General features: G+C 50.9%; 1 protein-coding gene across 3 annotated transcripts in view; it reads right to left on the bottom strand.

The window, feature by feature from the left end:
- TRIM37 (tripartite motif containing 37) overlaps positions 1–1,304 on the bottom strand; it is a 156,416-nt gene extending 155,112 nt beyond the window's left edge. For all 3 annotated transcript variants that reach the window (XM_040424758.1, XM_040424759.1, XM_040424757.1), the window contains exon 1: positions 982–1,304. In XM_040424758.1, the coding sequence (XP_040280692.1) occupies positions 982–1,140 (159 nt within the window). In that variant the 5' untranslated portion in view covers positions 1,141–1,304. The remainder of the gene's footprint in view (positions 1–981) is intronic.
- Positions 1,305–16,765: the final 15,461 nt, after the last annotated feature.

Genomic DNA, 16,765 nt, shown 5'->3' with positions numbered 1-16,765 from the left:
AAACGCCCATACAACAAATATCGCGCAAGGGCGTTTAAAAAGTCGCAAAAAAAAGTTGTCATGCAACTATTTTACACCAAAAAAGACACAAAAACGTTTACCCTCAATATCTGCCATTACTAGCTCCGGGGGCATTTCCTCTATGGATGCCATGCTCCCATAAACATTCCCTATTGGCTGCAGAGTTTTTTCCTATTAAGCCTCATACACACAACTGTACTTTGCATCCGTGTCCAATCCGCCTTTTTTGCGGACCCATTCATAGTTATAGGTCTTCATAAAATATGGTCAGCATCCAGATGTCATCCATGTGCTGCGGGCATCTGTATCCCCTTTGTAGAAAGATAAAACATGTCCTATTCTTGGCCGCAAAATGTGGACCACGGACCCACTGAAGGCAATGAACCCCCCCCCCCCCCCCCCAAAAAAAAAAGACAGCAAAATACATATGGTTGTGTGCATGAGGCCTTGACGGGGTTATCCAAAGTCTAAAACATGACCCCCAATGCCCGGACCCCTCAAAGATTATACTTACCCAGCTCCCTGGCACCCGTGTTGCTCCTGATCTTCGCACAGCCAGCAAGATGCAGTGGTGGCCGTGCGGTGATCAGGAGCAACGCCGGTGCTGGGGAGCGGGGTAAGTAGCTATATGAGGGGCCTGGGCATCGGGCGGGACTTTGGATAACCCCTTTAATCTCAGCAGTGCTCAGCATAGCAAAATTCTAAATCCCAGTCTGCTCATGCAAAAAGATTTTCCAAGGAGGTTGTTCTAAGAACTACTTCATACAATGCGCCAAGTCAAAAACCTGCCTAGGATCTGACTTGGCACCTAGTTGGCATCTGACATGCAGGGCTCTGTGTGCCCCCTGGGCATCCAAATCCTACCACCCAGTGAGGCCATGGCCCAGTCCTGCTGCATCCATGGTCCTGCACACATCACATGGACTGACACCTGTCAATCCCCGCCCCTCCCCCTCTCACCTCCACGCTCTGCTCGTCCATCTCCTCCAGTTTGGGGTCTTTGATCTTGCAGTACTGAAGAGATTTCTTCCTGGACCTGAAATAGGTCAGGTACTTGATGGTGCTGCAGAGACAGGTGAAGAAATTATCAGTAAAACGCCCCCTTTCAGCTGCAGACATGCAGCAGCCGGGGAAGGGGAGCGTCAGGGGGTCGTGGAGGCACAGTAAACGCTCCCTGCCGCCGTGTGCGCTGAGAATGGCGGAGGGAGGAGGAAAACAACAGCGCTGCCGTTCAGCACGTCCAGACGCCGGCCGCCATGTTGAACCGCGGCTGGTTACTGAGAGACGAGCGACGCCGAGGGAGCAGTGGAAGGGGCGGTCCCGTGACGTCAGCCCGCCGGCGACCAGACCGCCCCGCCCCTAGGAGATGACTGTGGGAGTGCATGTCACATCATGGCGGCCGGGTGCCTCATGTGCAAAACCCCTTTAATTATGTCTCCTAGAAAATGCAGGACCTTCGGCTGTGAAGTGCATAGAATTCTAGTCAGCCATTCCTATAGTCTCCTTAGTGGTAAACCTCTCCACTGTCCATTTTCTATAGGCCTAGGGTCAATATTCTTAAATGGACCCATCAGCCCACCTTAAAGGCAATGTGTCACCAGTCTTACGCCTCTAGGTTCTAACAGCTCCAGCGCATGCCGGTGAGTCCTGATATTCATGATCTCCTGGCTTTCTCCACCTCCTGACACTGATTGACAGTTTTTTCCCAACTGAATTAGGCCTCATGCACACGGCAGTTCGGTGCATTGGGGACCGCAATTTCAGCTCCCCAATGCACGGGCAACATCCGTGCAGCGGGCCGGACCCATTCTTGAATGGGTCCGTAGTCTGTCCGCACCGCCAAAAAATACAACATGTCCTATTTATTTGCGGTGCAGAACAACGGAAAGAAACACCACAAAAGCACTCCGTAGTGCTTCCGGTGTTCCGTTCTGTGACTCCGTTCCGCATTTCCGGAATTGCGGACCCATTCAAGTGAATGTCAGCATCCGTGATGCATGGTGCACACTGCCGGTGGTCGTGGATTACTTACCCACCGTTTGCAGGCCGCAATACGGCCGCCCAATGGCCGTGTGCATGAAGCCTTGACAGCAGGAGCTCGTGAATATTCAGGACTCATCATTATGCATCGGAACTGTTCAATACAAGAATTTTACAAAATGAGTCAATGAAAAAAATGGACCCAGGGTTTTGCTATGGGGATCTGTAGGTAGTTTATGTTTCTCTTAGCTTGGACATCACAAAACTGGTGACAGATTCCCTTTAATCCTACCTTACCTGCAAGAAGAAAGTTTCCGATGGCTACTCTGGAACCCAATTAGAAATCATACAAATGCCAAACTTCACCTTCTTCAGTCAGAATACCAGATTTCCAGGCTGGTACATAGAAGAAACCTACACAATAAGACGCTGAGTCTCAAATGGCTGTAAAAATGATAATAATCCTTATTGAATACATATAATCAATATATTAAAAAGAGATGGAAAACATCACCATACGGCATACGACTGAGGGACAGAGTAGAAGTGCTTTCAATGAAGAGGGGAATATGGTCACTATATATCATTCAGTCACCAAATAGAAGGCACATACGGAAGATATTATGTAACCGTCAAGACACGTCTATCGAAACAAAAAACATTGGACCGTCTCACAAAGAGACTGCAAATACAAAACAAATAATTACATGATTTTCCTATTTTATGACGTAAAGTCATGATTTTATTAAGGACACGGAGGCGAGTATTGCTATCCCTTTCTTTACTGAAACTAGCATAGCAGCAAAGAAAAAACATTGAGCTACAACAGTAACCATGACAACAGCCCCTCCCCTCAGTCCCAGTATATATAGACCCTTCCAACTGGGATCCTCCTCTTTCTTTGTGCACTGCCATCAGCTGGATCCGAGAAACACTTGCTGAACGACAATCTTCCTGGCAAAAACACGAACGACTGAAAAACTCTCGCCCTTGAACTCTTTAACTGGAACTGGAACATCGTCTGCGAGGAAAACAGGGTCTCGGAATCAAAAGACCGCTGAAGTACGTTCTCCAAGGCGTGTCATCTTCAACCTATGGAAAAATGTTTGATAAAAAGACATTGAGAAACCGTCAGGGACCATCATAACTGACAGTAAATAATTGTCACAGGTCAAAAAAGAGAATATAAAACAGGCGTAGTAATAACATGGATCATAGTGAACAACAAACCATCAACACCGGGAGGTGAAAAACAAAGGGCGGGGCAATACTCGCCTCCGTGTCCTTCATAAAATCATGACTTTACGTCATAAAATAGGAAAATCATGTAATTTTATATCAGGACACGGAGGCTCCTATTGCAAGTTTAAAGTTGAGCCACAACCGAAGAGAAAGCATGAGACGTTGCACGAAAATAGAATTCCTGGAAGGTGGAAACTTTAGACCAGTCCGCTAATTTCATGACATCTTCTAAACAAGCTCCTGCCACTGTCATGGAGGTGGCCGCAGCACTCCGAACTGAGTGTGCGGTGAAGATGGATGTATCAACCCCCGAAAGGGACAGGATCCACTTAAACCACCATGAGAGCGTAACGCTGGCAACTGGGGCGAAAGGCCTGCGGAATGAAATAAAAAGGTGAGGGAAAACCGAAGAACGTAAATTCGACGTGCGCGATTCATATTCTTGCAGGCAGGCTACTGGACACAGCTGTGGAGAAGAGGGAAAAACTGGATAAGACACTGAACGGATGTTGGTTTTTGTACGACGGGAAATGTTAAACGTAACCCCCTCCGGAGTAAATGAACGGGCATCGTGGTCCAAAGCACGTACATCCGACACCCTTTTGCAAGAAATCAGGCAAAACAAGATGACCAGCTTCGCTGATAATTGGCGCAACGACAATTGCCCGTTAGACGGCCAGTTGGAGAAAAAATTTAGGACAGATGACACGTCGCGGAAAAATGAGGCCTCGGTGGTCGGGAGAGCCGAGAGCCTCGAAGCAGTCTACACACCAGAGGGTGTTGCCCTGCTGGACATCCATCAAAACCATTATGTCTGGAAGAAATTGCGGATCTGTAAAGATTAATGGTGCGGTAAGCCTTACCTTCTTCGAACAGAGACGTCAGAAAAAGCAACACTGAAGTTAGGGCTCTTTCACACTTGCGTTGTCCGGATCCGGCATGTACTCCACTTGCCGGAATTACACTCCGGATCCGGAAAAACGCAAGTGTACTGAAAGCATTTGAAGACGGAACCGTCTTCAAAATGCTTTCAGTGTTACTATGGCAGCCAGGACGCTATTAAAGTCCTGGTTGCCATAGTAGGAGCGGGGGAGCGGTATACTTACAGTCCGTGCGGCTCCCGGGGCGCTCCAGAATGACGTCTGGGCGCCCCATGCGCATGGATGACGTGTCCAATGCGATCACATGATCCATGCGCTTGGGGCGCCCTGACGTCACTCTGGAGCGCCCCGGGAGCCGCACGGACGGTAAGTATGCTGCTCCCCCGCTCCCCGCTACACTTTACCATGGCTGCCAGGACTTTAGCGTCCCGGCAGCCATGGTAACCATTCAGAAAAAGCGAAATGTCGGCTCCGGCAATGCGCCGAAACGACGTTTAGCTTAAGGCCGGATCCGGATCAATGCCTTTCAATGGGCATTAATTCCGGATCCGGCATTGCGGCAAGTGTTCCGGATTTTTGGCCGGAGCAAAAAGCGCAGCATGCTGCGGTATTTTCTCCGGCCAAAAAACGTTCCTTTCCGGAACTGAAGACATCCTGATGCATCCTGAACGGATTTCACTCCATTCAGAATGCATTGGGATAATCCTGATCAGGATTCTTCCGGCATAGAGCCCCGACGACAGAACTCTATGCCGGAAGACAAGAACGCAGGTGTGAAAGAGCCCTTACAGGTGCCTCAACGGGATCCAAATCCTGAACGAAGCACCAATGAGCCCAGGTGTCCCAGGCTGCTCGATAGGCTCATCTAGTTCGGCTGATTGACGACGAATCTGGAGTGGTACTCGCGGAATCAGTGCGAACGGCGGAAACGCATACATGAGGGCCCCTGTCTACTGCTGGAAGAAAGCGTCCACCGCTTCTGCCTCCGGGTCTGGTCGCCAGCTGAAAAATCTGGGAAGTTGCGCGTTCAACCGTGACACGAATAGGTCGATGGAGAAGGGGCCCCAAAGAGATGATACGGCAGAGAAAATTGTCCCGTCTAACTTCTAATCGCTGGAATCGGAAATGTAACGTCAGCTCCAGTCTGCTAGAGTATTGTGGAGGCCTGGGAGGTACTCCGCCACCACAGTGATGTCCCTGGCCAAACAGTAATACCAGAAATCTTTCGCTAAGTGTGTCAAAACGGTGGAACGCGTGCCGCCCATGCAGTTGAAATATCGGACAGCCGACACATTATCCATACGGATACAGGCCCTGACTGTGCCGTTGACAAAACTCTGTATTGCCAAAGACTGTCATGGTCTTACCTGCTTGCTGCTCTCCTTCGTTTGACATGTGCTGGCGGCCATCTTGTGTCCTGGGTTTCTTGTAGCCTTCCACCCTGCGGCTCCTCCTTCCCCTGGGAGGAGCTGGATGCCTAGCTCATATATATAGGAGGTCTGTGGCTTCAGTTCCTTGCTTGGTCCTCTTGTGTTCACATGCTTCTAAGACTGCTGCTGCTTCTGGTTCCTGATCCTGGCTTCGTCTGACTACCCTGCTGGTTCCTGATCCTGGCTTCGTCTGACTACCCTGCTGGTTCCTGATCCTGGCTTCGTCTGACTACCCTGCTGGTTCCTGATCCTGGCTTCGTCTGACTACCCTGCTGGTTCCTGATCCTGGCTTCGTCTGACTACCCTTCTGGTTCCTGACCTCTGGCTTCGCAAAGACTCTGCTCGGTTTCACCATCCGTTTGGACTTTTGCTTTACAGCTTTATTTTCAATAAAGCCTTCTTATTTTCACTTATCTCTTGTTGTACGTCTGGTTCATGGTTCCGTGACATTAGGACCAAGCCATGAATTCTGACGGTACAGGGCCATCCTCGCTACCCACGCTGGTTGCCAGACTTGATCAGCAGGATCACCTGTTGGGTCGGTTCGCTGTGGCGTTGCAAACCCTGCTTGAACGCACGGCTCATTTCGGGTCGGTTGTCGCTCCTGGGCTCGCTCCTACTGCCGCTCCGGTTGTTGCGCCAGAGTCTACCCCGACACCTGTTGTTGCGCCTGCGGTGTTTCGGGGTATGACCGGTTCTGCCCCTCTTCCACAGCGCTTTGGGGGAGAGCCAACTCAGTGCCGAGGTTTCCTTAACCAGGTGGGCATTTATTTCGAGTTGCTGCCACATGCCTTTCCTACTGAGAGATCAAAGGTGGGCTTCTTGATCTCGCTGCTCTCGGACAAGGCCTTGGCCTGGGCCAGCCCTTTATGGGAGAACAACAATCCGGTGGTTGCCGAGTTTTCCGGTTTTGTTGCTTCTCTTCGGAAGGTATTCGATGTGCCGGCTCGTGCTGCCTCTGCTGCGAAGCTCCTTATGTCCATCAGACAGGGTTCACGATCCGTAGCTGAATACGCCATTGAGTTTCGTACCCTGGCAGCAGAGGTGGGCTGGAATAATGAGGCTCTGGTCGCTGCTTTCTCTCATGGTCTCTCGGATGCCTTGAAGGATGAGGTTGCAGCTAAGGACCTACCAGTTGAGCTCGAGTCTCTTATTTCTTTCCTGATTTTGATTGACACCAGACTCAGGGAGAGACCTTCCTTTAAGGAGAACCTGCGGAGGTCTTCTAACAGATTGGTGCCTACGTTTGCTGTCCCACCCGTGCCTCCCTCTCCTCCCACGCCTCCTGGGGATGACTTGTCTGGGGGTGAACCCATGCAGCTGGGGTTTGCTCGCCTGTCCGAGGGGGAGAGGGCACTCCGGAGACGCGAGGGCCGATGCATGTACTGTGGTCTCGGTGGGCATTTTCGGTTGGCATGTCCGAACCGTCCGGGAAACGCTCGTACCCTGAGATCCTGTCGGGGGCAGATCTTGGGTGGAGTCTCCTCGTCCCCGGTTTCCCGTGTTGACAAACCACTGATCACTGTTGTCCTCTCCTGGGTCGGGGGCTCGGTGACGACCCAGGCGTTGGTGGACTCTGGTGCTGGTGGTTTGTTCATTGATAGTGTGTTCGCTGCCGCCAATTCCATTCCTCTGCAGGCTCGAGGTTCCCCACTGGCTCTTGAGGCGATAGACGGCAGACCCCTTCTGCCGCCACACGTGACTCATGAGACCCTTCCAGTGGGGATAGCCATTGGTGCCGTTCACAGAGAGTCGGTCTGCCTCCAGGTTATTTTGTCTCCACACTACTCGGTGGTCTTGGGGTACCCCTGGCTCCAGAAGCATAATCCGACTTTCGATTGGAGATCGGTCGAGATCCTCTCGTGGTCACCGCAGTGTGGGGCTAGTTGCATCCATGGGTCTGTCAAGTTGCTGTGTACTTCCTCGGACTCTCTGTTGCCTCCTGAATACGAGGAGTACCGGGATGTATTCGATAAGGTGCGCGCGGTTGCCCTACCTCCGCACCGCCCATACGATTGTGCCATAGAGTTACAATCTGGTGCCGTTCCTCCTCGTGGCAAAGTCTATCCACTGTCGGTAGCAGAGAATGAGGCCATGGAGGAGTACGTGAGGGAGGCGCTTTCACGCGGACACATTCGCAAATCTTCGTCCCCGGCAGGGGCTGGATTTTTCTTTGTGAAAAAGAAGGGCGGTGAGTTGAGGCCTTGCATCGATTACAGGGGTCTCAATCGCATCACGATCAAGAACGCTTACCCGATACCCTTGATTTCCGAGCTGTTCGATCGCCTTAAAGGGGCCACGGTCTTTACCAAACTCGACCTGAGGGCGGCATATAACCTGGTAAGGATCAAGGCGGGCGATGAGTGGAAGACCGCGTTTAACACCAGGACCGGTCATTACGAATCCTTGGTTATGCCCTTTGGGTTGTGCAATGCGCCCGCAGTCTTTCAGGAATTCATCAACAATGTTTTCCGTGACCTGTTGCAGCAGTGTGTGGTAGTCTATTTGGATGACATCTTGGTATATTCTGAATCCATGGAGGCCCACATTCTGGATGTCAGACGAGTGTTGCAACGGTTACGAGAGAACAAGCTGTTCGGTAAGCTTGAGAAATGCGAATTTCACCGATCCCAGGTAACCTTCTTAGGTTACATCATTTCCGCTGAGGGGTTCTCCATGGATCCTGAGAAGGTTTCGGCTGTCTTACAGTGGCCCCAGCCCAGTGGTCTTCGTTCCCTGCAGCGCTTTTTGGGCTTCGCCAATTATTATCGGAAGTTCATCAGGGACTTTTCCATGCTGGCCAAGCCTCTCACGGATCTGACCAGGAGGGGCAGTAATTCCCAGGTCTGGCCGCTCGAGGCCATCCGAGCTTTTGAGGCCCTAAAGTCCGCCTTTGTGTCGGCTCCGATTCTGTCGCATCCCAACCCTGGGTTGCCCTTTGTCCTCGAGGTGGACGCGTCTGAGACGGGAGTAGGCGCCCTTCTGTCTCAGCGTAGAACACCAGAGGGTCCTCTGCTTCCTTGTGGGTTTTACTCCCGGAAACTGTCTTCCGCGGAGTGCAACTATCAGATTGGTGACAGGGAGTTATTGGCCATCGTGCAGGCCCTTAAAGAATGGAGGCACTTGCTCGAGGGTTCGGTGGTTCCGGTTCTCATCCTGACGGACCACAAGAATCTGACCTACCTTTCTGAGGCCAAGAGATTGACACCACGTCAGGCCAGATGGGCTCTGTTCTTGTCTCGGTTTCATTACGTGGTCTCCTACCTACCCGGTTCCAAGAACATCAGGGCGGATGCCTTATCACGGCAGTACTCCGAGCTGTCCAGGGAGGAGTCGATTCCGACTTCGGTCATACCTCCGAATCAGATCCTGGCCGCCATTCGCACCAGCCTGACCTCTCCCCTGGGTGAGCAGATTTTGGCGGCTCAATCTGGTGCTCCCTCTGGGAGACCCAACGGCAGATGTTTTGTGCCTGAGGAGTTGCGCACTCGGTTGTTGCGAACCTACCATAACTCCAAGACCGCGGGGCATCCTGGAAAGAATCAGCTGTCCTGGGCTGTTTCACGTCTGTTCTGGTGGCCTTCCCTACGTTCCGACATCGCCGCATATGTAGCGGCATGCTCCGTTTGTGCCCAGAGTAAGTCCCCTCGGCACCTTCCGTTGGGCCTTCTGCAACCCATAGCCACGGGGAGCGCCCATGGTCACACCTGGGGATGGATTTCATTGTGGACCTCCCTGCATCCCGAGGCCATACGGTCATTCTCATGATTGTGGATCGGTTTTCCAAAATGTGCCACTGTGTTCCTCTCAAGAAGTTACCCTCTGCACAAGAGTTGGCCACGATTTTTGCCAGGGAGGTCTTCCGGTTGCACGGTTTGCCCAAGGAGATTGTGTCGGATCGGGGGAGTCAGTTTGTGTCCAGGTTCTGGCGCGCCTTTTGCTCCCAGTTGGGGATTCATCTCTCCTTCTCCTCGGCCTACCACCCTCAGTCCAATGGGGCCGCAGAACGATCCAATCAGGCCTTGGAGCAATTCCTTCGTTGCTATGTCTCCGATCACCAAGACAATTGGGTTGACCTCCTGCCTTGGGCTGAGTTTGCCAGGAACACGGCGGTGAACTCTTCCTCTGGGACGTCTCCCTTCATGGCCAATTATGGGTTCCAACCTGCCGTGTTACCGGAGGTATTCTCTCCCCAGGATATTCCGGCTGTGGAGGATCACCTTTCCGTCCTACGTGCTTCTTGGGTACAGATCCAGAAGTCCCTTGAGGTCTCTGCGCAGCGCCAGAGATTCCAGGCTGATCGCAGACGAGCGCCTGCTCCTTCCTACCAGGTCGGAGACCGTGTATGGTTGTCCACCCGCAACCTCAACCTTCGAGTGCCCACTCCCAAGCTGGCGCCTCGCTTTGTTGGTCCCTTCCGAGTGCTTCGCAGGGTAAACCCGGTAGCCTATGCCCTTGCGCTTCCTCCTGGCATGCGGATCTCCAACGTGTTTCATGTCTCCCTGTTGAAGCCACTGGTGTGTAATCGTTTCACTTCCTCGGTTCCTCGGCCTCGTCCGGTCCAAGTGGGCAATCGTGAGGAATATGAGGTGAGCAATATCCTGGACTCACGCCAGGTCCGCGGTCGGTTGCAGTTTTTGGTCCATTGGCGTGGTTATGGTCCAGAGGAGCGTTCCTGGGTTCCCTCCGCAGATGTCCATGCTCCTGCCTTGCTCCGAGCCTTCCACGCACGCTTCCCTCAGAAACCGTTTTGTGCTCCGCGGAGGAGGGGCCCTTGAGGGGGAGGTACTGTCATGGTCTTACCTGCTTGCTGCTCTCCTTCGTTTGACATGTGCTGGCGGCCATCTTGGGTCCTGGGTTTCTTGTAGCCTTCCACCCTGCGGCTCCTCCTTCCCCTGGGAGGAGCTGGATGCCTAGCTCATATATATAGGAGGTCTGTGGCTTCAGTTCCTTGCTTGGTCCTCTTGTGTTCACATGCTTCTAAGACTGCTGCTGCTTCTGGTTCCTGATCCTGGCTTCGTCTGACTACCCTGCTGGTTCCTGATCCTGGCTTCGTCTGACTACCCTGCTGGTTCCTGATCCTGGCTTCGTCTGACTACCCTGCTGGTTCCTGATCCTGGCTTCGTCTGACTACCCTGCTGGTTCCTGATCCTGGCTTCGTCTGACTACCCTTCTGGTTCCTGACCTCTGGCTTCGCAAAGACTCTGCTCGGTTTCACCATCCGTTTGGACTTTTGCTTTACAGCTTTATTTTCAATAAAGCCTTCTTATTTTCACTTATCTCTTGTTGTACGTCTGGTTCATGGTTCCGTGACAAAGACCCCGCAAGGAGTTCCAAGGCGTTGATGTAGAGTCGTGACTCGTCCGGGGACCAGGGGCATCCGGTGGAGACACCGTTGCAATGAGCTCCCCAACCGTGTAGACTGCCATCCGATTCTACCACTAGATCCGGCTGGGGACCGAAGATCGCACTGCCATTCCATACCGAGAGATTGTGGATCCACCACATTAACTCGTGTCTGGTTTCCATGTCTAAGGTGAGAGTGTCGGCATAAGACGCCCCTGCCCGCAGATGTGCAATCTTGAGGCACTGCAAAGCCCGATAGTGCAGAGGGGCCGGGAAAATTGCCTGAATGAACGATGCCAAGAGACCGATTATCCGCGCCAAATGCCGAAGGAACACTTGGGGGAGTGCAAGGGAGTGTCGTATCTCCTTGCGAATAGCTCGGACCTTTGATTGGGGAAGGCTGAGCGTCTGACCGATGGAATCTATGGTGAAGCCCAAAAACTCCATGGACGTGGAGGGGTTTAGGCAAGATTTCTCTTGGTTGATGATGAAACCAAGGCTGGAGATGAGCGTCGTGGACATCTCCAAGTGTTCCTGAAGGACGGAAGGACTTTGGGCCATGAACAGGATATCGTCCCGATAAATTATTAATCGTACTCCCCGGCTGCGAAGCCAAGGCACTACTGGGCGCATCAGCTTGGTGAAGCACCATGGAGCGGACAAGAGGCCGAAAGGCAGGCACGTGAAACGCCATATTTGATCGTTCCAGCGAAAGCGTAGTAAGTCCCTGGAACTGGGTGCCACCGAGACCGTCAGGTAGGCATCCTTGAGGTCCAGTTTGACCATCCAATCCCCTGGGAGAAGCATGTCTCTCAGGAGGTGGATGCCCTCCATTTTGAAGTGACGGTGTCGAACAAACGTGTTTAAAGTTTTGAGGTTGATAACGGGGCGCATTTGGCTTCCCTTCTTTTGAACTAAGAAAATGTTGCTGAGGACTCCCGAGTGGCTTGTGGGGGCTTGTTCTATTGCCCCTTTCTGGTATAATGCTGTTAACTCCACGTGGACGAGACAGCGTGCTGGATCGGATAATAGCATGGGGTGCGGAGGAGGCAAGCTTACCGGGGTGGCCACGAGCTCTATCTTGAACCCTTTAACGGTGGACAAGACCCATGGGTCGGAGGTGACCCTTGACCAAGCATGTGAAAAAAGACGGAGTCTGCCCCCGACACAAACAACAGAAGAATTCAGAAGAGGACGGAGACTCACCATATGGGCGTCTGGAACCTGGATGTCCTCGGAAACCTCTGGATCGGCCTGATCCGCCTCGGGACGGGAAGAAAGCGGGTTGGTGTCTTGGGTCTTGTAGAGATGCCCTGTGCGCAAAGGAGCCTCTACCCGAACCTCGGGTATGGAAAGAGGAGCGGCCAGACAGACGGCCCCGAGAACTGCCAGCCCTAGCGGAAAAAACGGTTCTGAAAAACTTTGCGCATGGATGTCTCCGCCTTGTCAATGGCCGTAAAGGCACCCACGTACTTACCCAGTTCCTTAATAAAGGAGTCTCCAAATAAGAGCCCTTGGGCATCTTTGCCCGACTCAGTTAGAGCCAAGTTGGCCAGTTTGGGTTCTATCTTCATGAGTATTGCTTTGTGTCTTTCTATGGCGAGAGATGTATTAACATTTCCCGCGATACAGATGGCCCTCTGAATCCATCCCCTGAGCTCCTGTTTTCTGTCTGCTTTGGCGGCTTCTGCCATATCAAAAATCTTTGCCAAAGGGCCCGTTATATCAAGTAGTTTGTCCTGACATGCCCTCAGGGCGGAATCCAAACCCTTGCGAGGGTTGAATCCCGTCTTTGCTAAAAATTGCACCATTTTTGGATCCACCACAGGTGTTTCACAAATTTTGTGCGGGATTAGTGGCCGTGGCTTACTTCGAGATTCTTTACTGAGAGGTTTACGTATCATAGCCTCCAAATATTGCGCCACGTGTGTGGCCGAGAGCCATTCTGAGGAACGGGGGTGGTGTAACGTGTCAGGATCAAAATATGGGTCCCCTGCCGGATCCATAAGGGAAACGGCAGATCCTGAAGCTATGTCTGGGTATGCGCCAGTAGGCTGCAGGCTCGGTGAGGGATCGCCCTGTGTAGAAGGATCCACCACAATATCTACCAGTTCCTCCTCTGAGCCTTGTATAGGTTGCAAATGTGCCTCCTCCTCGGACTTGGGCTGTGACCGGGCCGATTTCCATAGCCGTGCACATTCTGCCTGGCGCGGACAGGCTCTCTTACGCGATCCAGGCGCGTTATCATGGGATGGAGTAAAACCATCAGTCATATGAATTCTGGAGGCAGAAGGAGGTGGTAATGGGGGTAGATTTAACCCCTGAGGCTGGGCTACCAAAACTTGTGAGATAGAGTGAGTGAGGACGGAGGACATAAAGCCCATAGCCGTCATTATAGCATTCAAAATAGATTGTTGAAGAGCCAAGGCTTGGGCTTCTGAGGCAGAGGGTCCTACAACTCTCCTGGGGGACAGGGACACATGGCCCCCGGAAGGATTGTCCTGCAAAAGTAATTCAGGGGGGGATGTATTACTTGTAGGTTGGTTGGACATCGTAGGAACTAGTAGTGGCGGGAGTATGTCACCCCAAGCCAGAGCAGGAATAGCCTAGAGGTATAGAAAAAAATGACCCCCCAAATTGATATTTTTTGCTAAAATAACCTGGGAGCAGGAGACAGGAGCAGGCGCTACCGTTGGTCCGCAGGGCCGGAGGGGAACTGCGTCCGAAATCTCCCGAGAACCGGCGCACAGAAGTTTCCGAGATCCCGCATGATTTTGCGAGATCTTGGGTCTGAGGGGAGCAGGGAAAAATGCCGGCCGGTTTCAAGAAGATGGCATCCGAGACCTGGGGAGGAAAACGTGCAAGAGGAGAAACTAGCAGCGGCCCCAGGCGCACGAAAAGAGGAGCGGAAAATGGCGCCCGGCTCTGGCAGCGTAGGTAAGAAATGCAGAGATGTGAGTCATTAGCCCTTAGTCCACCAACGCCAGGGGCTAAGCCAGGAGAACAGGGGAGTAAGACTGAACAAAAAAATGGGTGAAGGTTTCTAAGGGGAAAACCCTTGAGGCAGAAGGAAAAAACTTAAACTTATACCATATACAGTTGCAAGAAAAAGTATGTGAACCCTTTGGAATGATATGGATTTCTGCACAAATTGGTCATAAAATGTGATTTGATCTTCGTCTAAGTCACAACAATAGACAATCACAGTCTGCTTAAACTAATAACACACAAATAATTAAATGTTACCATGTTTTTATTGAACACACCATGTAAACATTCCCAGAGCAGGTGGAAAAAGTATGTGAACCCTTGGATTTAATAACTGGTTGAACCTCCTTTGGCAGCAATAACTTTAACCAAACGTTTCCTGTAGTTGCAGATCAGACGTGCACAACGGTCAGGAGTAATTCTTGACCATTCCTCTTTACAGAACTGTTTCAGTTAAGCAATATTCTTGGGATGTCTGGTGTGAATTGCTTTCTTGAGGTCATACCACAGCATCTCAATCGGGTTGGGGTCAGGACTCTGATTGGGCCACTCCAGAAGGTGTATTTTCTTCTGTTTAAGCCATTCTGTTGTTGATTTACTTCTATGCTTTGGGTCGTTGTCCTGTTGCAACACCCATCTTCTGTTAAGCTTCAGCTGGTGGACAGATGGCCTCAAGTTCTCCTGCAAAATGTCTTGATAAACTTGGGAATTCATTTTTCCTTCGATAAGCAATCCGTCCAGGCCCTGACGCGGCAAAGCAGCCCCAAACCATAATGCCCCCACCACCATACTTCACAGTTGGGATGAGGTTTTGATGTTGGTGTGCTGTGCCTCTTTTTCTCCACACATAGTGTTGTGTGTTTCTTCCAAACAACTCAACTTTGGTTTCATCTGTCCACAGAATATTTTGCCAGTACTGCTGTGGAACATCCAGGTGCTCTTGTGCAAACTGTAAACGTGCAGCAATGTTTTTTTTGGACAGCAGTGACTTCCTCTGTGGTATCCTCTCATGAAATCCATTCTTGTTTAGTGTTTTACGTATCGTAGATTCGCTAACAGAGATGTTAGCATATGCCAGAGACTTTTGTAAGTCTTTAGCTAACACTCAGGATTCTTCTTCACCTCATTGAGCAGTCTGCGCTGTGCTCTAGCAGTCATCTTTACAGGACGGCCACTCCTAGGGAGAGTAGCAGCAGTGCTGAACTTTCTCCATTTATAGACCATTTGTCTTACCATGGACTGAGGAACAGCAAGGCTTTTGGAGATACTTTTGTAACCCTTTCCAGCTTTATGCAAGTCAACAATTCTTAATCGTAGGTCTTCTGAGAGCTCTTTTGTGCGAGGCATCATTCACATCAGGCAATGCTTCTTGAGAAAAGCAAACCCAGAACTGGTGTGTGTTTTTTATAGGGCAGGGCAGCTGTAACCAACACCTCCAATCTCATCTCATTGATTGGACTCTAGTTGGCTGACACCTCACTCCAATTAGCTCTTGGAGATGTCATTAGTCTAGGGGTTCACATACTTTTTCCACCTGCACTGTGAATGTTTACATGGTGTGTTCAATAAAAACATGGTAACATTTAATTCTTTGTGTGTTATTAGTTTAAAGCGAACCTGTCACCATGATTTTGCGCATAGAGCTGGGGACATGGGCTGCTAGATGGCCAGTAGCACATCTGCAGTACCCAGGTCCCATAGCTCTCTGCGCTTTTATTGTGTTAAAAAACCGTTTTGAGTGATATACACTTGTAAATCCTCAGACAGCATCCCCAGGACCAAGAGGTGCCTGAGGACCCTGTTGGAAGACAAAATGGGGTCAGATAAAACAAGGAACTATCCAAAGACAAGGTGTACTTATCTGGTAGCAGCAAAGAAAGAGGAGGATCCCAGTTGGAAGGGTCCATATATACTGGGACTGAGGGGAGGGGCTGTTGCCATGGTTACTGTTGTATCTCAATGTTTTTTCTTTGCTGCTATGGTAGTTTCAGTAAAGAAAGGGATAGCAATAGGAGCCTCCGTGTCCTGATATAAAATTACATACCCATAAGTGGAGGAGTCACTTCAGAAGGCCCGCACACCCCCCGACACGCGTTTCGGTGAACACCTTCATCTCTGCCTACTAGTTGGTAATTGAATGCTATATAGTGACCATATTCCCCTCTTCATTGAAAGCACTTCTACTCTGTCCCTCAGTCGTATGCCGCACTTTTATGGTGATGTTTTTAATATATTGATTATATGTATTTTATAAAGATTATCATTTTTACAGCCATTTGAGACTCAGTGCCTTATTGTGTAGGTTTGTTTAGTTGTTGAGCTGGCTTCTTTGAGGGGCTGTGAACGCTGCCCATCATTCAGTGTGGGTGGACATTTGTCCTTGTGTTTATGTAACCTGCATTTTCTAATCATTGGTACATAGAAGAGCACATCACTTCTACAGGCCATGATGGGGGAGCTTCTGTAGACAAGGCTAGAACTGACCATCTCCCTGGTGCATGCACAGATAAAGTGGATTCAGGAGTTTGTGAGTGCTCCAGGGAAACAAATAGTTCTGGCCCACATTACCTCCACTGTCCTGATGTGCAGAAGTGAAGTGCCCACCTATACACCAGAAACTTGGTATTCTGACTGAAATGTTGGAGTTTGCAGGATTTCCAACCAGGTTCCAGAGTGCTCGATACACACAACTTCGCTGCCTCATTCCAGTCCCCCTCGGACTAGAAGTGGCTTGGCCAGTGACTTCTGTGACCAATCACTGGCCTCAGTGGTCACATGTGCAAGAACGTCATGTCACTAGCACATAACTAGCAGTGACGTGCCACTCTAGCACATGTGACCACCGAAACCAGTGATTGACTACAAAGGGCCGGGATC

The sequence above is a fragment of the Bufo bufo genome, chromosome 3 (genome assembly GCF_905171765.1).
Source record: "Bufo bufo chromosome 3, aBufBuf1.1, whole genome shotgun sequence".
NCBI classification, from domain to species: Eukaryota; Metazoa; Chordata; class Amphibia; order Anura; family Bufonidae; genus Bufo; species Bufo bufo.
This window is presented reverse-complemented; position numbering and strand designations above follow the sequence as displayed.